Genomic DNA, 24,423 nt, shown 5'->3' with positions numbered 1-24,423 from the left:
GGCAGAGAGGTCCTCTCTGAAATGCAAGCGCAAGCCTGAGGGGTTCCTGGAACATTTGCAGGGCGACCACCCCTCAGAGGAGCCATGGACTTGGAGCATGCGCACAGCCGGCCTCGCTCCAGCCGACTCCCTCTGCCCAGGAAAGGGGGCTGGCCTCGCCCCAGTCCTCCAGGGCCAGCTCCTGGGAGCCACTCCCTCTCTCCTCGGTGCGCAGCCTGGAGGGTGCTCTAGAGAGTTCCATCCTGCTTTCCTGAGGTCCCCAGCAGTACCAGGTCCCAGTGGCCCACGTGGGAATTTGCTGGACAATATGGCCTTCATTCCCTTCCCAGCAGCCCCTCCCTTCCTGCCCAGCAGGGGTTCTTGGGATCACACACACACACACACACACACACACACACACACACACACACACCAGTTCTTGTTCCAAGGTGCTTTCCTTGGGAGACTAAGATAGGAGGCCATGCCCACTTTCCCACCCCTGTGTCTAGAACGCGTGTGATTGGGAGCCTCCTGGACTCCACGTGGCCCTTGGGGCTGCTTAAGCAAGAGGCCTTGGCGGGCGGTACCCTCAGGCCTTCCAGAGTGGGCCGGGAGTCCCCCAGTCTGTGCCGTATACTGAGTCTGCATCCTGACCCTCCTGCTTCTGCAGGTGTTGGCACAGTATCTTCCCAGAGTTTCTAGCTGGGATCAGGGTCAAGACTCTCTGCCTCCCGGTGTGAGCAAAACATAAGCTCACTGCTCCATAGCCACGGCTCCCAACTAGAGCGACGCAGGCGGGCTGGTCTGGGGCGAGTCCTCTAGGGATGTCTGTGAGTCTGTCCCCTCTGAGGAGAAGCTGCCCGCTGTGGGGCGGGGGGCCTGGCTCTGCCTGGGGGTCCGCTGCCAGGAGAAGAGAGTGGCCAGAAACCGCTCTGAGGCGGGCGCAGGGAGCCCACGCGGGCCTGTGTCCTCGCCAGCTGCTGCGGCCTGGCCAGCTGTCCGGGGCGGAGGTCCTGCCTGGATGTTTCTGTTCTGTCCCCCATCGGCAGCACCAGGAGGCCAGGAGGATTTAGTAGGCCGTGCCCCCGGAGGCTCTTGGAGGGGCGGGTCCCGACTCCCCTTGGGAGTGACTCTGCCGTTCTGCCCCTGGCTCCCGCGAGCTGGCCCTCTAAGTTCCAGGTGTGGCGACTGGGCGGCAAGAGCCACCGGGCACGGGCCGGGGGCCAGCGCCTTCCTCAGGAGGCTCTGGATCTCCTCGTGTCTTGCCTGGGCCTCCTCCCACAGGCCCTGGCCCAAGCCCGCCCGGCTCAGGGAGGCCACCTGCCGGCCCATGGCCAGGAGCTTCTCCTCCGGGAACTCGGACACCAGCCTCTGCAGGTAGCGGTGGAGGCGGCGCTGGTCCCCGGGACTGGCCCTTTGGGCCTTGCCCAGCCTGAGCTGGGTCATCAGGTCTTGGCAGTCCATGTGAAACCAGGTCATCTGAGGGAAGAAGAGGTGGAGGAGGGCCTCCGTGAGGTCAGGGAGGGGCTTGGGGATAAGTATGGCTGGCGTGCGTTAGCATGAACCCAGGAAACGCAGGGCAGCCTCGGCGTGGTGGTGATTCTCCACTGACCATCACGACTTCCCTTCCCTCCTGGGGCTACACCCACCTGCCGCCTGGGTAGAGCTGCCAGCGCCTCTGGGTTCTTTGGAACCTCTCTCTCTCTCTCTCCCTCCCTCTTTTCTTCTTTCTTTCTCTCTTTCTTTTCTTCTTTTGGTGGTGGTACTGGGGATTGAACCCAGGGCCATTCTACCTCCCAGCTATACCCCTAGCCCTATTTTATTTTTTATTCTGAACCCTTTTAATAACCTACAGGCCAGAGAGGGATGTATGAGCCGCATGTATAATCACCTGCATGTATGAGCATGTATGCAGCCCATTTTACAGAGGAGGAAACCTAGGCTCAGAGAAGTGAAATGACTTCCCCAGGTCACATGGCAAGGCCGGGAGGAGCTGGGATTCCAACTCGGGTCCATCTTGCCTCCTACAGAGCGCTCCACTCAGCTTCACTGCAGAGAAGTGAAGTGCAGGGCATGAGGGTCAGCCGGCCGGCCCTGGCCCACACCGCAGCTGGGCCTCTGCCTGGCTTGTGTCCGTCCCCGATTCCCGCACAAAATGTCTGCAGCTGCAAACAAGCCAGTGCATCCCCAGCAGCTCATGAAAAACCTAATCTCTCCCTCCATTAATTTAGAGTGAGACAGTGAGCCGCCAGGCCGTGGGGACGGCTCAGACGTTTTCTCTGCGGAGACCATCTTCCCGCAGATTAAGGGAACTTGTCTTTAGATAAATGGCTTCATAGTCGCGGCAGCACAGGGAGCTCATGGCCAGGAAAGGGCTCCATAAATCTCCCTTAGCGACACGATCCTCTTATTATTGTTTAGTACCAAAGCCTGCATGCATGCGCCCCACTTGGGGCCGAGCCTAGCATGGGGCCATCCTGTCTGTCTGTCTGTCTGTCTGGGACTTAGCATTTCCAGCCAAGCAGGAGAAGCGTGGACGACAACTCAAAACCCATCTTGCCTGGTCCCTTGCTGCGGATGAAAATCAGGACCAGAGAGGAAGGGCTCCCAGCCCAGAGCACACAGCAGAGCCCCCAGGGCGGGACTCAAAGTGGACCTGCCACCTCCCACGGTGCCCCCTGCAGCCTGGGGCAGATGCCACCTTCTCACACGTGTCCTCTTCTCCCCCCCTCCCCAGGGCTGAGTGCACAACCCCCTGTGAGCAGCCTGCTTGGGCCTGGTCCCCGCAGGGAGCACCCGCCTGGGTGATGTGGCGAGCTGCAGGAGCGGTTCCCATCACAAGGGCACCAGGGAGCCACGAAGCAAGTGACATCAGAAAAGGAGCTGGGGGCAGCGTGGGTAGGACCGGCTGCAGCGAGCAGGGCCCTCTGAGCTGAGCGCAGAAGAAAGACAAGAAGCGGCTGCCCAGGGAAGAACTCCCGGCGGCTGCAACAGCACGCACAGCTCATCCAGGAAGTCCACCAGGGCTGCTGTGGGCAGAAATCAGCAAGCAAGGGAAGAAGCTTCCAGATGCCCTCAATCTTGAAGGCACCCACCCTCATGATAATGCGCTAGTAATGGTGCTGTGCTGGGAGTCACGTGCACTGCATCTAATTAGCTTGCTGCCTGGAAAGGTGGGTACCAGAGCCGGATGCTCTGGATTCGAGGCTCAGTCGGCCTCGCGGCCAGCTGTGTGACCCTGGGTGGGTTACTGGACCTCTCTGGTTCCTCGTGGGTGAAATGGGCCGTGATGCCGGGCGTGGTGGCGCATGCTTGTAATCCCCGCGCTTGGGAGGCGGAGACAGGAGGATTGCGCTGGTTCAAAGCCAGCCTCACTGGCTTAATAGACCCTGTTTCCAAATAAAAAATATAAAATGGGTCTGGGAGTGTAGCCTGGAGGTAGAAGGGTTTCCAGGAACCCCAGTACCACCAAAAAAAGAAAGAAAGAAAGAAAGAAAGAAAAAAAGAAAGGGGAAAAAGAAATGGGCCATGACACTAGTGGGGGGTTGGTTTGATAATAAAATAAGGTGTGAAATGGCCAGCTGGGGGCCAGACTTAAGAACGATGAGGGTCAGGGCCATGGACTGCTGTGGAGGCCACCAGCCCCATAGGCAGAGGCAGCCCTGACCCTGAGTCCCAGATCCTCTCTGGCCCTGGGCAGCTGTGGGGTGACCCCTCCCTGCCCCTGCCAACATCTGCCTGCCTTGCCCACTGCCCCAAGGAGACAGAGAGGGCCCTGTCTTCCCAGGCTCCGGGCAAGAGAGTTGACCCTGGCTCCGCACGCTGCCCCGAGGCACGCTGTGTTCTCTGCCCCTGCGTGCTGGGCCGGGCTGACCATGGTAGGTCTCCAGGGGCAAGTTCAAGGGGCAGCCGAGGGCACTCAGAACCACATGGCTTCCTGTCCCAGCTGGGTCCCAGCTCTCCCAGGTGGCTCCTCTGTTGCCTGTGGGCCTCAGTTTCCCCATTATAAAGGCGAGAGGTTGGCCTATGCGCATTGAGGAGCAGTGGGACCCTTACATCACATCCTGTTGACCCCGGGACCTGGAGCAAGTCGCTTCCCTGCCTGAGCCTCAGTTTCCTCCCATGAGAGGGGAGCGGTGTGGGGCCCCTCGCCCACAGGTGAGCCATGGCGCAACGCACTCACGCTAATGTGGGCCACCTTCCTGAGAACCTCACCATCTTCGTCGCCGCTGTGCAGGCCTGGGTAAGGGAACCTGTCACCCCTTCCTCCTCCGGAAAATGATTCAGGGGATGCTATGTAGCATGGACACATCTGCCCCAGCCTGCCTCTTCCCCTCCACAGAGCCCAGCGCAGCGTCGGGGCCATCCCTGTTCCCACCGTGCCCCGAGCTGGCCGCAGGGAGGCCTGCGGGGGGGCCACAGGGCTCACCTTCTTGCAGAAGCGGTGCAGCTGGAGCAGCGTCTCCAGGTCTGTGCGCTGCCGCTCGGCCGCCATGTAGAAGTGGGTCAGCTTGGCCTGGAAGGCCCGCTGGGTGGAGGCGAAAGCCGCCAGCTCCGGGGACCCCATCTCTCCAGCCTCGCCGGCCCCTCCGGCTGTAGCTCCCAGCTGGGCCGCCTGCTTGGACAGCTCGAGGCCTCGGCGGTACTGCGCCTGAGCAGGGAGACGAGCCGTCCACTCGGACCCCACCCAGCGCCCCTCCCAGAGACCAGGGCCTCCTGCTGCCCGGCTACAAAGCTTCCTGAGCCTCGGTTTCCCTTGGTATAGGTTTCTCCTTGGAACAGGAGTCCAGTAGCACCCACCCCACAGTAAGAGTTTATCAAGCTGGGGTAGTGACCGGCTTCAGATGCTCCAGGCTCAGCCTCTGCCTCAATTCCTTCTTGGAAAACTCTCCAGCCCCAAAGTCTGGGTCACGGGCTTCTCCTCTGCGCCCCCACACCTTCTGTCATTTCCCTGTTTGTCCCCCAACCCGCATCCTCCACAGGCTTGAAAGCTCCTGTGACAAGCTGAAGCGCCCCGTGTCTCCGGCTCAGCGCGTGTCCTCCCGGCCAGACATGGCGGTGCACGCTGCGATCCCAGTACCGGGGAGGCTAAGCCAGGAAGGTCAGAGGTTAAAGGCCAGCCTCAGCAACTCAGCGAGGCCCTCGGCAATGTAACAAAATTCTGTTCCAAAAAGAAAAGAAAGGGGAGTGGTGGCTGGGGTATAACTCAAAGGTAGCATGTCCCTACACTCAATCCCTGGTACCAAAAACAAAACACAAAAATACCCAGCAGCTTCATCTGGGCCAAGACCCTGGAATCTGCATGTAGAGGATGCTCTGGGGATGCTCTGGGGTTCTGGGCGCTCTTGGGCCTTGGCCTGGGAAGGCATCCTCAGCACTTTGGAAGTTCCCTGCCTCTATCTCCTTGCCTAGGGCCCTCTCCACCTGTGGGACGCACCGCAGCCTGCAGGAAAAAGTCCTCGAACGCTGCGTGGGCTGCCTCCACCGCCTCCAGGCTCCCGTCCTTGGGGGCAAGCACTTGCAGACACCGGCTTCCTTCCTGCTCCATCCAGTCGCTGACCTGTGGAACGTGGTTCTGGATGTGAGGGGCCCCAGCCAGGGTCCCGAGGCAGCTCCCCAGCTTCCTGGGAGGCTCGGGCCTTCCTTCCTCAGTCCCCAACTTGGACTGAGCCCTCTGATCCTGTGGTCGTGTTCCGCAAACACCTGAGTGGAGGGGACTCCCTGAGCAGGACCCCAGCAGGAATCTGGCCAGGCCAGCACCCTGCACATAGTAGGCCCTCTGTGCACATGGCTGTGGGGCAGAAGTCAGAGGGCTGCAAGTCTCAGCCTAGTCTAACCACTCACTGCCACCCAGCCATAAAAGAGGCGGCCTCAGCCATGCATGGGGATACACGCCTGTAATCCCAGTACTTGGGAGGGGCTGAGACAGGAGGATCTCAGGTTTGAGGTCAGCCTCAGCAATTTATCAAAGCCCCTCAGCAACTTAGTGAGACCCTGTTTCAAAATAAAATATAAGATAGGGCTGGGGTATAGCTAAGAGGTAGATATACCTCGGGTTCAAACTCCATTACCAAAAAAGGGGGGGATAGCCTCAGGGTGCTGAGCTCCTCATCCTTAAGGGCACGCAAACGGTGCCGGAGGAGCGGCTGCCCACTGCAGAGGAAGGCGGACAGGCTGCCGGTACGCTGTGTGGATGGAGAAAAACACTTTTCCTTCCTGGCCGCAGTTTCTAAATAGCAAAATAGAAACCTGTGGAGCGTCAGCGAGGCACAGAGGGCATGACAAGGCCCTCAGCCCCGTGAGTGGGAGCTTCCTTCTCCTGTTGGGTTGTCCCAAAAAGCACATATTAGCCTCCGGGAGGAGCTAGAGTTGGTGGCCCATGCCCGTAATCCCAGTACTTGGGAGGCTGAAACTGGAGGATCATAGGTTTGAGGCCAGCCTCAGCAACAAAGTAAGGCCCTGTGTCAAAATAAAAATTACAAAAGCTGAAAAGCTGGGGTGTAGCTTGGAGGTAGAGCCCCTGGGCTCAATCCCCAATACCCCAAAAGAAAAAAAATGTATATAATTTTGCCTTGTCCCTGCAAAGCCCAGTACACAGTTGGCACTCCATAAGTGCAGCTCATGGGTTAAGTTTTTACCCACTAAGCGCTTACTGAGTTCCATGCCTGCGCCTGGCCCCAGGGGTGCCTGCCCGGCCCTCAGAGGGCTACCGGCCAGGTGTTCTTATACAGAGCAAAGCGCCTGGCTGGGCTGGCCCCGGGAGGCCATTCGTGGGGGGCGGAGCCCCATGTCCTCCCGCCAGCCTCGCCTCTCACCTGCAGGATGGCGGCTTCCAGGTGGCCCAGGCGGACGCGGAGCTCCAGCTTCTCCAGGAGGTGGTTGGAGGTGGTGACCAGGACGTGAAGCTGCTCGTCCACGAGGCTGTACAAGGTGGCGGCCTCAGCCAGGTGGCTCCTGGGAGGCAGAGGACGGTGAGAGGCCCGGGCGCCCCTCCCGGCCTGTGTCCTGCCCGGCACGGGCCCCGGGCTCCGGCCGCGGCTTGTGTGGCCTGGCCGGTCCCTGCGTCTCTCTGGGCCTCAGTATTGGCTTCCACAGAAAAGGCAAGACCAGAGGACATAGCAGAAGGTGAAATGACCATCCCCACTCCCCTGAGGACACGGAGCCAGCTAGACAGATGGGTTCAAGTCGTGGACTCCTGGGATGGGACCCTGGGCACGTCCCTGCACCTCTCGGCACTGCTGTGTCTGTCCACAGACTGGGACTAATAACCGAGTCCACTTTTCAGAGCGGGGGCGAGGACTTAACGGTCTGATGCCTGAGTTCTCCACCCTGGCTAGCGCCAGGGTCTGCCTGCTCTGGAAGCTTCTTGAACCTCAAGGCCAACATTGTACAGCAGGCCAGCGAGGTCAGTCTCTGGGTGAGGCTGGGCACAGTGCTTTCTAAAGCTTGGGAGGTTCAGGGGGAGCAGGAGAGAGAACCACCCTCGTGCGTGCAAATCCACAGTACCAGCACCCAGGGCTCCCGCTGCAATGAGGTACGTAGCTCCAACGCCCCCTGCACCCCGCTTCCACCTCACAGGTGGGAGAACAGGTCCTGCGAGGGCGGTGCTCTCCTGGCCGTCTGAACTGGAAGCCCGCCAGGGCGCTTTCTGCATGGGATTTTTTTTTTTTTTTTTAATGGCCAAAGCCACAGACCTAAAGGGAGGGATGTGTGTGGGATTTCAGGCCTGGCCGTTCTTGGATGCAAATCTCACCCCACCCTCCTGTGCCCTGGCAGGTCTGTCTCCAGGAGAAAGAAAAGGAGGAGATGGAAAAAAACCCACTTCCCAGGAGAGAGCCTCGCTCTGCCTGGGCGTCAGCATCTGACCGCAGCTCCCACAGTCTCCATCCTGCCCAGGCAAGGATGAGGGCCCAGGGTGCCTGAAGGGAACTGACAAGCCAGCCTGGGAGCTGGAGGACGAACTGCAGGGAGCCCGGCGGGAGAGGGCTGCTGAGACCCAGCACAGAACAAACCCACGCAGCGCTCGCGCGGGCCCACAGCGCCCCCTGGTGGAGCTGCTGGCAGCCCAGGGCCTGGAGAGACCCAGGTGGACAGGAGGGGCCCGCCCGGCAGGTGAGGCCCGGGCATGCTGGGAGAGACAGTGTCAGTCCACGGGGCATTGTGGGGGCAGGGAGGTGACCCCACAGCTGGCGCCAGACCCCACCGCAGCCAGCACTCACGTCGTTTCCAAGAACTGAGCCCCCCCTTCCAGGCCAGAGGTGCAGCTCAGGCGGTGAGATCTCGGAGCCAAGTCCCGGCCCCACCACATCCTAGCTGTGTGGCCCTGGCCTAGGCACTCAGCTGGAGCCTCAGGCCCCTCCACTGTAACGTAAGGATAAGACTGGGATCTTCCACAGTAGTGGGGATTAAATAAATTAATATTTGTAATCCCTTAAAACAACACTGCACACACACTAAATGCTATGTAGGCGCTGGCTCAATAAACAATTGTTACACTTGCACAAACTTTGCACTTGACTCCAGAATATAAGTAGCTGTGTCCTGAGAAAATATTTCCAGTTACTGACCAATTTAATTGCAGACTGAGTGTATCCCTTCTTGTGGGACCGAAAGTATTTTGGCTCGTGGAATATTTGCAAATGCATTATGAAATATCTTGGGGATGAGACCCAAAGCCAAGCATGACATTCGTTTGTGTTTGACACACACCTTTTATACATAGCCTGAAGATAGTTTTATACATTATCTTAAATAAGTCTGTGCATGAAACCAAGTCTCATAGGGTGGACCTGTCTGCCTGTGTTCCCAGTGTTTTAGATTTTGTTGCATTTTGGGTTTCTTATTTTTAGATTAGAGGCCCCACCTGTCCTGTACTGACCTTCCCCGCCCCCGGGACTGAAGACCCCTGGAACTTGCCAGGGATGCTCATCATTTACTCTATGGCTCTGAGACGTGAGGTCCTTCCGCTGGGCCGAGCAGCTGGCCGGGAAGGAGGGCCGGGCGGGCGCTGGACGCTTAGATGTCCGGCTTCAGATCTCCAAAGGGCCGTCGCCTAGCTGCGAATTCATTTCACTGAACCTAAGTTTCCACCCACCAAATGACGATGATGTGGGCCTCACGGGGTGCTTGCCAGGAATAAGTGAAATGGCCGGGGAAGAAGAAGGGCTCGGGAGCTGGCCACGGCCCAGGTCAAGGCCTCACCCAACACATGGGCCTGGGAAGGCCTAACCCTGGGCCTCCATGGACTCGTCCTTTGTGTCCCCTTAACGGCTTGACCCTACCTCTGCGCTTTCAGGCTGGGGGCAGGCGGGGTGGAGGAGGGCAGGCCCAGGTGTCTGTACCTGACGTCAGGGTTGAAGTCCAATCTGCTGGCCTCATGCCGAAGCCTGGCCAGGGTGGCTCCACCTTCCCGTTGGAGGCCCAGCAGCCCCGGGTCCCTCAGCACGGCCTTCATCAGCTCCTTGGACTTGCTCAGGCACTTGGTGGCTTCCTGCCCGCATGGAGAGGTGCCCTGAGACCCAGTCCCCACTCTCCATCTACAATTTACAAGGCTCCCCACACCCACATCAAGCCCGACTCCCCCAGTCTGGCATTCAGGTTTCTCCAGGAAGTCTATCCTGTGGTCTCTAACACATCTCCTCAAGCCACTCCCCCTCTCATCACCATGGCAACCGCAATGGCCCAAGTTCCACCAGCTCTGGCTAGGACACTTATTCCTGCCTTTTTGCTGCTCTCTGGTGCCCCTACAGTCTGTTCTCCATGTAACAGCTGAAGGGAATGCAAAGGACAAACCTGACCATGTCTCAAGCCCCTGCCTAGAACTCTCCAGAAGCTTCCCAGCATGCTTCCCGTTGGTGGGATCCCGGTCTAACTCCTTAATCCGGCCCCCACTGGATCCAGGAGACCCTCCAGCACTTCTCCCTCCCTCCTACTAAGCTGCCCATGTCGGCCTCGGCTGACCCTGCACACCGCCGCAGGGCCTTTGCACACGTTCGCCTCTGCCCGGAGCACGGTCCCCCTCAAAGGCAGACTCTCTTTGAACCTCAGACTTCAGCTTAAATGCCCAGTCAATGTCAGTCAAGTGACAGAGAGGGAAGCAGGGCTCCTGCCCACTTGGCTTGCCCCACCAGGCCTCGAGTCCCTAGAGTCTGGGCTGTGCCGTGGCTTCCCACCACCTGCTCCGGGCTCACCTGTACGTCCCCAGGGGGGTCAGCCTTCTGGAACTCCTGGATGGCAGCTTGCAGCAGGGTGGACGCCTGGCCAAGGTCAGCGAGGAAGGGGTCCAACTTCTGCAGGACAGAGGACCAGGTCAGGCTGTCAGCCCGGGCCCGAGCCCGGCCCCCAGACACAGGGGAGGCAGCAGCCGTGGCTCCAAAACTTTAGATGCATCAGAATTATCTAGAAAGCTGGTAAAAACAGGCTTCTGAGTCCTGCCCCTTAGTCGGTTCCCCCGGGTAGGGCAGGACACACTTCTAGCAAGTTCCCAGGGGATGCTGATCTGCTGGTCTGGGGACCACAGCTTGGGAAGCACTGGTGTAGGGGTGGTGGGAGAAATGACAGGTGTGAGCCACGCCCAGAGTGGGGATCCCTTGGGGGAGGAGGAGAGAAGGCACGTGAGGCGGGGTCAGCGGACATCCTTGGCTTGGTCCTACTCTGTCCCAGCTCCTAGCTGTGAGACCTTGGGCAAGTTACTTAACCTCTCTGGGCCTTTGCTTCCTCCTCCATGAAATAAGAATCACAGTGGTTCCCGCCTTAAAGGGTGGTATGAGGATTCCACAGATTGGTTTGTGCCTGGCACTTAGAACAGAGCCCAACGGCCACTGGACGTCACCACCATCAATTTTATATTCTGGGTCTCCAGGTGAGAAGAGTTCGCTTAACGGGAAGGTTTAAATGCTAACGTGTAGTTCAAATGTCACTGGACTAATTGGAGGTTTCTGGAGAAGGGAACTGGGTGTCCAGGAAGAACGAGGAAAGGAGACTTCTCAGTGTACACTGTGTGAAATTTGAATATAGTCCAGTCATCCCTTGGCACCCGCGGGGACAGGTTCTAGGAACCCCACGAATCCCAAGCTCCACCGGTGCTCAGTGTAAATTGCTTTATACAAAATGATTTTGTATTTGCATTAATCTCTGCACATCCCTCTAAATACTTAAATCATCTTCAGATTCCTCATACTAATACAATGTAAATAGTGGTTAGAGTGTACTGTTTAGGGAATAATGACAAAAAACTGTGTGTACATGTTCAGTACATGCACAATTTTTTTTTTTTTTGGTGGTACTGGGGTTCCTGGAAGCCCTTCTACCTCCGGGCTACACCCCCAGACCTATTTTTACATTTTTATTTGGAATCAGGGTCTCCTAAGCCAGCGCGCGCGGCTGGCTTCGAACCTGCATGATCCTCCTGTCTCTGCCTCCCAAGCGCGGGGATTACAAGCGTGCGCCACCACGCCCGGCTTACATGCACAATTAAAAAAAAATATATTTCCAGCCCATGGTGGGTTGCATCTACAATTGGTTGAATGCAGGGGTGCAGAGCCACAGACATGGAGGGCCGACTTACTACCTACCTGAAACCAGACACTTGGTACTGGAAGGCATTCTACCTCTGAGCTAGCCCAATTTTACTTTTTATGTTGAAACAGGGTCTCACTGCATTATGGAGGGCCTCGCTAAGTTGCTGAGGCTGGCCTCAAACCTGCCATCCTCCTGTCTCAACCACCCAAGTACTATGATTACAGGTGTGCACCACCAGGGCTGGCACCACACAATTAAGAGAGGATTGCCTAGACAAAAGCAAATGAACCAGCATTGCTTTCTGGGCAACCAGAAAAAAAAAGCAAAGAATCACCGTCTCTACTAACAGCCTGTTAGTAGAGACGGGAGTTCTCAGTGGGGAGAAGGGGTGACTTTGTCCCCCAGTGGACATTACGCAGCGTGTACAGATGTTTTTTGACTGTCATAAATTGTGGGGAGAGGCCGAGGATGGTGCCAAACATACCCCAGTAAACAAGGCAGCCCCAGCAAAGGAGAGTTACCCAGCCTGGAGTGCGGGTGGCCCACGGGAGAGCACGCCTGGCTGCAGAGCGCCCGGCCCACGTTCCGGGCAGCAGCTTCCGCAGTTTAAGCTGATGATCCCGAGAGCTACTGAGAAAGTCAGCCCAACCTGTGTGCTCTCAGAGGTTAAACTGTGCATGAGATGGCCCCCGGAAGGGCTGTGGTGGGGAGGGATCGCGATCATGCGGGGAAGGAGCCTGGCCTGGTCATTTACTCTTCCAGTAGGGAGCACGGCTGCCTCCCCTGGCAGACCCGGAGCTCCTGGAGTTGTGCACATCCCCAGAGCAGATGCCTGTACATTTATTTTCACTCCACACAGACATAGCTCTTAGGACGCGCCAGACACTCTTCTAAGTCTTCACCCACATTCATTCAATCTTCACAACAAGACCCAGGCAGAGTATTACTAGTACCCTCCCATTTTGTTGATGAAGAATCAAGGCTCAGAGAATGCAAGTAGCTTACCCAAGACTGCACAGCAGAGCCGGGCAGAACCCCAGGCAATCTAGGTCTTACTCAGTCCTCTCTGCATCTGCATTGTAACCGCATGCTGAATGACTGTCTGTTTCTGAACCTGACAGGGTTGGTTGCTCCATGGGGAGGGTGGTGGAGGGAGAAATAGGAGGAGGGAGGGCCCAGGGCTTAAGGCTGTGCAGGCAGACACCTGGAAGAATTGCACCCACTCGCTGTGGCAGTAGGGGAAGGGCCCTTCCAGGGCTGCGGGCAGCTGGCTGGGGTCCACGTGGTGGCTGAGGGCCTTCAAGGAGGTCAGCACCTCCACCTGCAGACAAAAGAGAGGAGTCAGGAGGAGCAGAGGACTCTGTGTGGGGACAGACATTTGAGAAGGGACTGCTCGGGTGCCTGTCCTTTCACTGGCCCATCTTCCATAGGGAAGGTTTAGCGTTGCTTTCTGGGCAACCAGTCTTCTCTGGAAGCTCTGACGAATCACAGCTCTGAACCAGATCCTGGTTAAGAAATGGCAAATAAGCAGTCCGCGTACTGCTGCTCCCAGCCTGTGCCCAGGCAGGCATCATTAATCGAGTGCAGCCCCTCCTACTGCCGCTCCCAGCCTATGCCCAGGCAGGCATCATTAATCGAGTGCAGCCCCTCCTACTGCCGCTCTCAGCCTGTGCCCAGGCAGGCATCATTAATCGAGTGCAGCGTTGTTCCTTCTGAGCTTGGCTCTTCCTCAACATGACGCTACAGGCAATCACACAAACAGCTCGCACCTGGCTCCACGAAGGAGCTTCTCTGTGATCTGGGCACTGCTCTCTCGTGACCCACCTCCTACTTCGGGCTGAAGAGAAAGGCTGTCAAATCCTACAGAGTCCCCGAATACTCAGAAAAAGGACTGGGCTACTGCTCCCCCAGGTAGTGAAGTTTCAGGTTTATCCTGGGAACAACTCCAGATACCAAGGCTTGGGATGGGATGGATCCTGAGGAATTTGAGACCCATCTGTTACCCTGATACTTGACGTATGGTTCATGGGTGAGCAACACCAGCATGGCCTCGGCGCATTAGAAATGCAGAGTCCCCAGCCATGTCCAGAACTACATAATCAGAATCTATACTTAGACCAGACCCCAAGCAGACTCTTCCTGCCCGGGTCCCTGCTCTGGCCCTGTCCACTTCCAACAGGGCAGGCGGACCCTCGGCTCTAACAGCAGCATCTAGGCAAGTGATTCGGGTAATCTAGGCACAGGAAGGCTTGGGAAGCACAGTTCTGCCCACGCTGCGCTGCCGCCAGCCAGGAGAAAGAAAGAGACTCTCTGAGCCACTTCCCAAAGCGGGGCGGAGGCTGGGTGCCCACGTTCAACCTTATAACACACAGCATTCATTAAATGTAAACCCAGTATTCAGGAGGCTGAGACGGGAGGATCGCGGTTCGCAGACAGCCTCAGCTACTTAGCGAGGTCCCTTGCAACTCAGTGAGACCCTGTTTCAAAAATAAAGAGTAAAAAATAGGGTCGGGGGTATAGCTCGGAGGTAGAATGCTCCTGGATTCCACCCCCAGTACCGCAAAATAAATAAATAATAAATGAAGGGAGCTGTGGGGCTCTTCCCTGCAAAGTCCCAAATCAACCACGTCTACATGAATTAGGGAGAGAAACACAGACAGAGCAGGCAGTGGGGGTGAGGCCCTGGGCCGAGTTAGGAGACACCAGCTCTGGCTGTCTGTCTGGCTGGCTGCCTGGGTGGCCTGATACCTGGACTTAACCCATCTGAAAAGAAGGGGAAGGTAGCAAGATGAAACGGTCCACGTAGGTTTTGTACCACATGCAACTCCCAGTCACGTGGCAGTGTCCGCTGTGAGTTGCTGGGATCACCAGGGAGGGATCATGCAGCAGGTGATTTGGTAATGCCCACCACAGAGGCAGGACTAGAGAAACAGGTGCAGCACCTGGCTTCAAATTTCTTGCCTTACCCTAGATTGTTTCAAGGCCTCTTCTAGCTTATGAATTCTGCAGTCCTTCCTCCCCTCCAGTCCCATGCAGCTTGCCCAAGAATTGTCCCCCTCAACTGCCCCAGCTGCCCCCGTTCACCTGGACATCAGGTAAGGCCTCCAGGTGTAGCGCGTCCTCCTTCTCCCCTAGAAAGAGCAGCGTGTGGATGGAGGCTGGGTCCAGGGCCTGTCGCAGAGAAGCACTTCAGAACTGCTCTGCCCAGGCTTAACTGGGCCTCCCACCCCTCTATGGCCTCCTCCTTCCCCCTAAGATGCAGGCCAATGGGCCACAGGGATGGAGTCCTGCATGGCTGGGCAGTCTCAGAGTAAAATATGTGGTATGTTTAGAGGGTGAACCACGAGAAGTCAAGAGAGCAAGCAGGTCCAAGCCACCTACAAACCTTCTAGATGCCCCACCCCCTGAGCCTCACTTTCCCCATCTATAAAGAAAGGTGGTCAGACCATCAGGTAAGCATTCACAAAGCTTCCATCTACCCAGTTGCCCATACCACTGGCTGGTTGGGAATCTCTTTCCTCCTCTTCCTCCTCGTCCTCCTCCTCCTCTTCCCCCTCCTTGTTCTCCTCCTCCTCCTCCTCCTCCTCCTCCTCCTCCTCCTCCTCCTCCTCCTCCTTCTCCTCACTGGGTTTATGAATTCAAGTCAGAGCCAATCAAAGTGTTGCATTCCCCTGGCAACAGGGATTGGTTGATGGCTAAATGTCTGAACCAATCAGGATTCATGAGACACCAAGAACTTTTTTGGAGGACCTCTGGGAAAATAATCTCTCACTCTTTCCTACTGGATGTAAATAAAAGACTGTGTGAACTGACAGCTGCTGGGAGCCATCAGGGCATCGAGTCTGGAGGAGAGAAGACTCTCCTCCCAGGGCCAGAAGCCAAGAGGGGGGACAGTCTGGTGACAATTCTGGAGCCTTTGTTTCAAGCCACACTTGCAGCTGGACTCGACTCCTAGACTGTCCAGTACACGAGCCAGGGAAGTCCTGCTGTCTTTAAGCCTGTTGTGCTGAGTCTCTGTTAGTTGCCATGAACTCTCCCACTCTGAAGCCCGGGCGTCCCTGGCGACTCCCTAGACACTCGGGACTGGAGCAGTTCCCACACCGCTCACCTGGGTGGCCCGCAGGGCGCCGACTAGCTCAGGCCGTGGGGGCTGTTTCCGGGCATCGACCACGACCGCCAGCCCCTTGGCTTTATCTTCAGACCTGTGGTGGGAACCAGGCCTGAAGGCTTGCTGGAGAGCCTGGGCTCCCCTGGCGGAAGGCCCTAGTAGAAGGTGCGAAGCCTCCCTCTGTAGGAGCAAGCGCCCCCTCCAGGAAGCCCCCCGTGGTTCCTCTGGGGAGATGCCCACTGCCTTCTCCGCAGGCACTGATCACCTCAACATTTTGCATCACACTCTTTTATATCCCCCACATCCTGGAGTCACCCTCCTTCAACTGCCCCTTCTGTGTGGAGAGAACCCCCTTTTGCTTAAAAACAATGCATCTCCCTCCAACACCCCGGGGCTGGTTTCTGATTGGTGGAGGGCACACTAGTGACCCAATAACTGGGCTAGAAATAGGTCACACTATACATTTCTGCCCAATGAGAGAGAGGAAGTGTGCTCAGGGCTTCTGAGAAAGACATTCTTTCCTTTAAAGTTCTAGCAAAGAGCACAGAAGAGAGCACCCCGTCTCCCCCTCCAGAAGGGCCACTCCACCCAGCATGAGGAAGCCACGTCTCAGTGTCCAGCAGGGGCGGCGATGGCTCCCGCGGGGCACGATGCCTGAAGAAGGTTCCCTGGGCCCCCCGCCCCTACCTGGTCCTGAACCCTAGGGTAGCTCTGGGGTCAGCAACCACAGCCCCGAGCAATGCCACTCCGGAGGCCTCCAAGGCTGGGGGCTGAGGCTCCAAGAAAAGGGCCAGCCGGTCCATCCAGCACTGTGTGAGGGCCGCGGGGGAGGGAGGGGATCAGCCTGGGCCATCGCCTTTCACTCAGGTTCCTTCTTTAGTTCTTACTCGGCCACTCAATCATTCATTCATTCACCTTTTCATTTATTCAACAAATATTTATAAGTCAGGTGCCAGTTTAAATATCACCTCGGCAGGGAAGCCTTGATTCGCAGGTTCAAGTTTGAGAACCACTGACCTACGACATCTGCTTCCTGCGGCTCTTGAAAGCTGGGTGTCCATGACTTGATTCCTGCAGCCCCGCCTTCTCCCTGCAGCCCACGAGTGCCCGCTGCAGGGCCTGGGCCCGTCCCGCCTCCCCCCCAGCCCCACATCTGGCTCCACCAGGCTCTGCAGTCAGCACTGGGTGCCTCTCCTCTCCGTGCCCGGTCCAGGGCTCGGGCCCAGAGGGTCGAGGTGGGGGTGGCGTGCTCAGGGGCCCGCCCCTCACCTGGGGATGCTGCACAGGTAGGAAAACAGCTTGGCGACCTCCGAGGCCGTGCACCACGCCACCTCCCAGGACGCCTTGGCGGTGGACACCAGCAGCAGGGGCCGCCCTGCCCTGTCTCTACTGCCTGGAGGAGAGAGAAGAGCAAGGAGAACTTTGGTAGGACCTTGTCTGTGGGAGCCTCCTCTGTGGCCTCCAGGCCTTTACCATGCCCACCCCTCTGCTGGAAACGCCCTTTCTCTTCTCCTTCTGTGAGCTCTGAGCTCATCCCGAGTGCCTGTCACCTGCTCACTAGCCATCCTGCAGACCTCCACAAGCTGCTTCCTGTCCAGGGTTCCATGGGGCTGTGCGCCTCATGCCGGCTCTGTGCTGCGGTGTTACAGCAGCCTGCACAGGCTGATACACTCGGTCTCCCCTGGTCTCCTGGGGCCCAGCCAGAACGGCTCCTCCATCGCTGCCCTCATGCAGCCGCCCCTTCGTCTCCCATCTCCGTCCACTCTGCTCCTTCTGGCAAGCGCCCCCTTCCCTCCTGCCTCCACCACTGAAATCCCCTCAGCTCTCAAAGCCCCAAGACACCCACCTCCAGGAAGACGCCCGACTCCCTCTGTAGAAACCCAGTCCCACCGGGTTTGCACTGCAAACGTCAGGCCCCCGTGGGAGTCCGCTGCCAAGTGCTCCACCCCCGCCCCTGCGCTCTGCACAGGCTGCCCTCTGGGTCCGTCAGAGCCCTGCCTCCGCCTCCCAGGCACCCCAGGATCTGGCTAGAATGGCGACTCCCTCCAATTCAGCAGACTGGATTCTACGCGGCCTCAAGGTTCAGGTGATGCCCGTGCAGTGGGTCCCTGGGCCACACGTTGAGTAACGGAGGGTTCTAGCAAGGGCACTGATTGAACCCAGGGCACTCTACCTCTGAGCTTCACCCTTAGCCCCTTTTTATCTTGAAACAGGGTCTCGCTAAGTGGCATAAGACCTAGCTTAGATTTGCTGAGGCTGGTCTTAAGCCAGCAATCCTGTCTCAGCCTCCCAAGTATGGGGATTACAGGTGTACACCACTGGGCCCGGCTGCGTTCTTAAATAGAATACAAAGCATATAAAAATATTAAAGGCCAAAAAAGGAGCACGTGTGGGTGACTTGCTGCCAAGGCCTCCAGCCTCTGGGGCGAGTTCTTTGCCTACAGAACGCGTGGGTGGCGCCCACAGCATCCTTCCTAAAGGTGTTATCATTCTCACTTACTGTTTAGCCAAATATTTACTGAGCCCTGGGCTGAGCAAGGGAGCAAGTCCATGTGCTCTCTGCCCTCAAAGAAACCCATGCTCCAGTGCTGGAGAGAACAGGGTATTCCCACCCAGCGTGAAGAGAATTCTGATGCGAGGAGGTCCAGGGGCTGTGGGAGCTCTGTAGGCAAAGAACTCGCCCCAGAGGCTGGAGGCCTTGGCAGCAAGTCACCCACACATGCTCCTTTCTCTGAAAACTTGCCCTGGGCTGGACAGGACCACGGATTTACCCCACATCCCTACCCCAGGATCAGCCTGCAGCTATTGACTGACAGACCCAGGATCAGCCTGTGGTTGACGACTGACAGACCCTGGCTCAGCCTGTGATTGATGACTGACAGACCCAGGATCAGCCTGAGGTTGACGACTGATAGATCCAGGATCAGTCTGCAGTTGATGACTGACAGACACAGGATCAGCCTGTAGTTAATGACTGACAGACCCTGGCTCAGCCTGTAGTTGATGACTGACAGACCCAGGATCAGCCTGTGGTTGACGACTGACAGACTCTGGCTCAGCCTGTAGTTGATGACTGACAGACCCAGGATCAGCCTGCAGCTATTGACTGACAGACCCAGGATCAGCCTGTGGTTGACGACTGACAGACCCTGGCTCAGCCTGTAGTTAATGACTGACAGACCCTGGCTCAGCCTGTAGTTAATGACTGACAGACCCAGGATCAGCCTGCAGCTATTGACTGACAGACCCAGGATCAGCCTGTGGTTGAGACTGACAGACTCTGGCTCAGCCTGTAGTTGATGACTGACAGACCCAGGATCAGCCTGCAGCTATTGACCGACAGACCCAGGATCAGCCTGTGGTTGACGACTGACAGACCCAGGATCAGCCTGCAGTTAATGACTGCCAGGGCAGCATGAAGAGGCTGAAGTTGGAGCGGCCGGGAGGTGTGGTTCCAGCTCCTTCCTTCCCCTGCCCTCCCTCCCTCCTACTGGAAGCCCTCCTCCGATAAATTACTTTCCTGATAATCCATGTCTCGGGCTCTGCATCTAGGTAACCCACCATTCACCTTAGCTCCCTCACTGAGATTTGAATGGATGGGTGGATAGATGGAAGATGGACAGGCAGATGAACAGATGGATACCTAGAAATTGCCTTCATCTAATCCAGATCCCTCATTGGAAAGATGAGGAAACCGAGGCCCGGGGTCCGCACATGCTCTGGGACCTGCAGCTCCCTCCCCTCCACTGCTACCTCCCCGCTAGTCCCCCAGGACCTGGCAGGCACGCGATCCCCGAGTGGAAAAGCTCGCTGCCCAGCGCACCGCTCCTGGCTGCAGGCTGCGGGGGCCCCTCCTGCGGGCCTGGGCTTCTTCCTGTGGGGTCTGCAGCAGCTTCGGGGAAGCCAGTCTTTTCCCCAGCCAGCGGGCCTGAGTCAGCGGCAGGACCAGATGTTTTGGTCTGAGCCTTTCCATCTGGGGGGAGCGGTAACAAAGAAAAGGATGTTAAGCAGAAGATGAACTTTCGGAGGGGAAAATGTTTTGTCTCTACCCCCAGCCCTCGATGAATAATACCACCGCTGTTTATCTGCTGCGTGCCAGGCACTGAGTGAACCGCTTTCCCCCAGTATCTCTCTGAACCATCAGAGCCTCTCTGTGAGGCTGGGCTACAGCTCGCTGGCAGAGACTTGCCTAGCATGTCTGAAGCCCTGGGTTCAATCCCCAGTGCCACAAACAAGAAAAAAAAATAGTACAACTCTGTGACGTGAGATGCCCCTGCGCAGAGAGGGACACCTGGGCTCAGAGAGGTTAAGCTGTGGCCCAGGTCACACGCAGGCTCAGAGCCTGGCTCAACTCCAGACCCACAAGGCTCCAGCCTCTCAGCCGGCTGCACCGTGTGCTAAACATCTGCAACCTCACAGCCAGAACCACCGTGTGCTCCCCTCATCCAAACGACACCCCCATGGAGCTGAGCCAGCGGGCACCTTACCTGTCCCGGCAGGGGTGTCCGGGTTGGGCTTAGGGGAATAGAAGGAGCGCAGGGCTTTCCAAGGCCCTTCGTGCAGCGCTTTCTCCGGTGGCACCGGGCACTGCCTCTGCCCTTTCAAAAAGGGGAACTTGAGCCCCGGAGTGGGGGGCCTGGAGGAGGAGGCAGTATTTTGACTAGCGCAGGCCACGGGCTGAGGACGTCTCCTAGTTTCCCGCTGGGTCTTCTCCATCTTTGTTTCAGAACCTGGGACCTCAGGGGACGCTGGGGCTGGGCTGGGAGAGGACGTTTGTCTTGGCCCACGCCTGGGCTGGACCGTGGTCTCTGGGCTTCCCTGCATCCCAGAGACAGCTACCTCTTCTGAGACACCTGCCCCGAGGCCAGAGGCGCCCAATGGTGGCTCCTTGGGGACATTAAGGTAGGGGGGTTGAGGAAGGCCCGAGGCAGGGCCAGGCGCTTTGGGCTGATTCTTTCTCCTCGGGCTCAAAGCACGGAGCTCTTCCTCTGAAGCTGCTGGCCTCCCATGAGTCCATTTTTCCAAGCAAGGTGCCCCACTTGGTCCTGAGCGAGGTGATTTTCCTTCAGACAGAGGGATTTCCGTAGAGAGTTTCTCTAGTGTCCCAAAGGTCCAGCCACTGGATGGCTCTGCCTCCCTGCCCGGCCCTCCTCTGCTCCTTTGGGAAACATCTAGAAGGGCCACATAGTCCCCCTCCAAGCCCTGGCCGCCCACGTTGTCCATCCCGAAGGCCACCTCCCCAGGCCTGGCTCGCTCCACCTTGATGAGGCCCGGGTACTTGTCCCCAGCTGTCCTATCCTTGCCCTTGACCAAACTCCAAGTGAAGAGCACCTGGCCTCCAGGTGGACTGGCCCGGCACAACTCTTGGGGGCCGCTCAAATCCAGTGCCTCTAATTGCAGGGAGCCCCAGGCCGGGGAGGGGCTGTCCCCCACTGCAGGTTCCTCATCCACGAACTCCGGGCTGGCGATTTTGTTCCAAGGCACGGGGGCAATCCCGTTTTCTGAAGCCACCAGGCAGCTGTGTAAGGGACTTCCCTTGGAGTCGCTGTTGATGGCCTGCAGCCATTGCTGGGTGAAGAGGAGAGGGTAGGAGGACGCAGGGACAGGCTTGTGGTCCACGGTGCGGAGGTCCAGGGAGAGACGTTTGAGCATCATGCAGGCAGACTGCTCCTCCCCGGGCTCCACCTGGAGGTAGAAGTCGCCCTGGCGCAGCAAGAGGGGGTTGAGGGGGGCCAGGTGCACCACCACCTTGTCCTGCAGACAGAGCGGCCAGCCAGCGTGCAGGAAGAGGCGGTGCGGGTAGGGGGCCTGCAGAGAGGAGGGGGCGCATTGTCACAGAGTCGGACCCGCCTGGATCTGTTCCCTCCGCCTCCCACATGGAATGTTGGACAGCTCAGCCTGGGAAAGGGGAGGCAGCCTAGAAGGGCCCTCACCTCAGGAGCCCAAAGCGCCGCCCTCGCCTCTCTCTCTTCTAAGCCCTAGCCTTGAAAATACTTTCTAGCCAGCTGGCCCGAAGGAGAAGGTGGTGAGCCAGGCTCTATTTACTTATTTGGTACTGGGAATTGGGCCCAGGAGCAGTCTATCTCCAAGCTGCACCCCCATTCCTGTTTTTTATTTCCTGTTTTTCACTGAGGTTGGCCTCAAATTCATGATCCTCTGGTCCTGGCCTCCAGAGCACTGGTATTATAGACATGTGCAACTGTAGTGCTCTATTTAGAAAATGCCTTTCTCATGGCAATCTTCTTCTGTGGCTTGCACCTCCTTCTCCTCCCCATCCAGCCCAGACTTCTCCCACCCCAGCCTTCGCCTTAGCCCTCCTTTTTAAAGCCAGGGAGACAGAGGTCCAAAGGGTTCTAAGTCATTTGTGCAAGTTACTTAGCTGCTCTGAGTCTTGATTTCCCTATCTGCAAATGGGAATAATAAAACATGTCAGTATTAGGGCTGGGTATGAGGATTAGGTGAGATCGACCATATAGGTAAGAGAGCCAATAGAATACTTAGCATGAAATATGTAAAATTTCCATAAATATTAATTCCCTCTTTTTCTTATTTTGTAGTTCTGGGACTCGAACACGGGAACATTCGTCCTACAAGCTAAACCCCTAGCCCTATTTTATTTTTTATTTTAAAACAAGATCTTCCTAAGATGCTAAGGGCCTCGCTAGATTGCTGAGGCTGATCTCAAACTTGCGATCTTCCTGCCTCAGTCTCCCAAGTACGGAGACCTTATGCATGCGCCAGCATGTCCGGCCTTCCCTCTTCTTCTGACAACAACTTGTCCTTTAAGAAACTGTGGAGATTTTCAGTTCAAACAAAAGTCATTTGCTGCTTTTATGCCACCCTCTAGCTGCTAAGTAAAGCGGTTACAGAGTGAAGAAGTAACAGTGCTGAATGCGTGAGGAAATCCGAGCCTATTACTAACTTACCAGGTGATATTTGGAAAGACATTCCACTTTTGCATCTTGACCTCCAAATTATTCTGAGATTGGACACTATTATGTGTTTGTTATTTATTTCATTTTTCACTAGTGAGTAAGAACATGACAGGCGAGGCAAAACATATTTTTTTCAACGGGAGAAGGTGCCAAAAATTCTTTCTGAATAGATGGGTTCTACCGGTCATCCCAGAGCAGGCCTGACCTTGAGCCTCTCCACCGGGCTGTGCAGAACCCATGCCCAACAGCGACACCAAGTGGTAACAATAGAAACAACACCCCGCTGGACTGGCAAGTCTCTACCTGGCTTTTGGAAAGAGTCTGAGTCCTGTGGTTTGAGAGAGTCTTATGGTTTACATAATTTGGATGTATGTGAGAGAGCCCTGGAGTTATTAATTAAGGGCATCACAAGATCTGAAAGTATTTGCACCCCAACCAGTTCCTAGCAATGCCGGCTCCCTTGGAGAACACTGTTATCGGTGACCCTTGGCGAGTCTGGAGCCATGCCACCGCTTCCACTCAGCCCTCTGCAGTTCACAGCATGTTCTCTCTCACCTTCTCGTTAAACAGGACAAAATAGCACAGTCGTATTCTGCAAACAGCAAAGCACCATAGAGATGCCAGCTGTGCCGTCCTTCACGACTCTCGCGGTAACTCAGGGCACGGGCCGTTCTCCTTCCCGCAGGGGCTCAGGGAGGCGACACGGATCTGACTCAAGCCGGGGTACCTGGCCCCAGAGGCCCTCCTATGCATCCCACATCTCTCCCTCCTGCTCTGAGCTGACAGAAACTTGCCTGTGACAATGGTCAAATTCAATTTGCTTATAGTTAAAAATAAAGGCGCAGAAAGGCTGGGTCTTTGCAATGAGAGAAATAAGGAAGGGGGCAGCGCAAGTGTGGTCTCAATAGCCAAATAAAGGAAAGAGCAGTTTGTGTGGCTTGTCGGGAAGGAGAAATAAGGCTGGGGAGAATTGCATGAAAATGCCCAGTGTGGACGCGTGGCGCTGGCTGCAGACGCTCCCATGAGACCCTCTGTTCTCCCAGAAGGCCAATTCATGATGTGCATCGAGGATTTCTATGTGCCCAGTACCGTGCTGGTCAGATTGAATGGATAATCTCTCTTTCCTTCTAGTTCCAATGATCTCTACTCTGGTTCCTAGATGATACACACAGTCCTCACCCTTGGGCTTTGCTGCTCAAGGGCTCTGCCCCTGATGGGCAGCGAGCAACTCAGGAAAGGCTGGTGGGGCCCAAGAACCTCTTTGTGGTCCGTGAGGCTGGGATGGCCGGAGGCTGGCATTAAGTAATAGCAGTGCAGGGAGCTGTTGGCAAACCCATGGGGGTGTGGGCAACGCTTGTGGTGGGCACTGGAGGAGCTGATCTCCTTGGAGGATTTCCCCACTCTTTTTCTGTGTGTGTGTGTGTGTGTGTGTGTGTGTGTGTGTGTGTATGTGTGTTACTGACAATTGAACCCAAAAGCCTTCTTTTAGCTGCGTCCCTTACCTTGTTTGTTTTGTATGTATATATTATTTATTTACTAATTTATTTATTTGTGGTACTAGGGACTGAACCCAAGGTCATTCTGCTTCTAAGCTACACCCCTAGCCCTATTTTTAATTCTTTTATTTTGAAACAGGGTCTCACCAAGTTGCGGAGGGCCTCACTAAGTAGCTGAAGTGGGCTGCGAACCTGCCATCCTCCTGTCTCAGCTTCCCAAGTCCTGGGTGCCCACTACCACGCCCAGGCCCACCGTTTTCTTAAAGCAATCTCATCCTCTGAGTGCAGGGATGGCAACATGATTTAAGCCCAGCCAACTCCAGCGCCCCATTCCTCTGGCCACAGTGGTTGACCCAGCAATGGACACGTGGCCCAGACCTGGCCA

General features: G+C 56.7%; 1 protein-coding gene across 1 annotated transcript in view; it reads right to left on the bottom strand.

The window, feature by feature from the left end:
• Positions 1 to 759: 759 nt before the first annotated feature.
• Positions 760 to 24,423, bottom strand: part of KIAA1755 — a gene marked incomplete at both ends in the record, with an annotated part of 53,415 nt that continues 29,751 nt past the window's right edge. Inside the window, 12 exons of the mRNA XM_080716512.1 lie at positions 760 to 1,458; positions 4,409 to 4,630; positions 5,417 to 5,539; positions 6,795 to 6,933; positions 9,321 to 9,469; positions 10,170 to 10,268; positions 12,704 to 12,820; positions 14,584 to 14,670; positions 15,608 to 15,701; positions 16,877 to 17,000; positions 19,383 to 19,580; positions 20,095 to 21,415. Coding sequence (XP_080572638.1) covers positions 760 to 1,458; positions 4,409 to 4,630; positions 5,417 to 5,539; positions 6,795 to 6,933; positions 9,321 to 9,469; positions 10,170 to 10,268; positions 12,704 to 12,820; positions 14,584 to 14,670; positions 15,608 to 15,701; positions 16,877 to 17,000; positions 19,383 to 19,580; positions 20,095 to 21,415 — 3,372 coding nt within the window. The remainder of the gene's footprint in view (positions 1,459 to 4,408; positions 4,631 to 5,416; positions 5,540 to 6,794; positions 6,934 to 9,320; positions 9,470 to 10,169; positions 10,269 to 12,703; positions 12,821 to 14,583; positions 14,671 to 15,607; positions 15,702 to 16,876; positions 17,001 to 19,382; positions 19,581 to 20,094; positions 21,416 to 24,423) is intronic.

The sequence above is a fragment of the Muscardinus avellanarius genome, assembly GCF_963383645.1.
Source record: "Muscardinus avellanarius genome assembly, chromosome: 19".
In the NCBI taxonomy this organism is placed as follows: Eukaryota; Metazoa; Chordata; class Mammalia; order Rodentia; family Gliridae; genus Muscardinus; species Muscardinus avellanarius.
The sequence above is the reverse complement of the archived record's forward strand: the minus strand, read 5'-3'. Positions and strand labels throughout refer to the sequence as shown.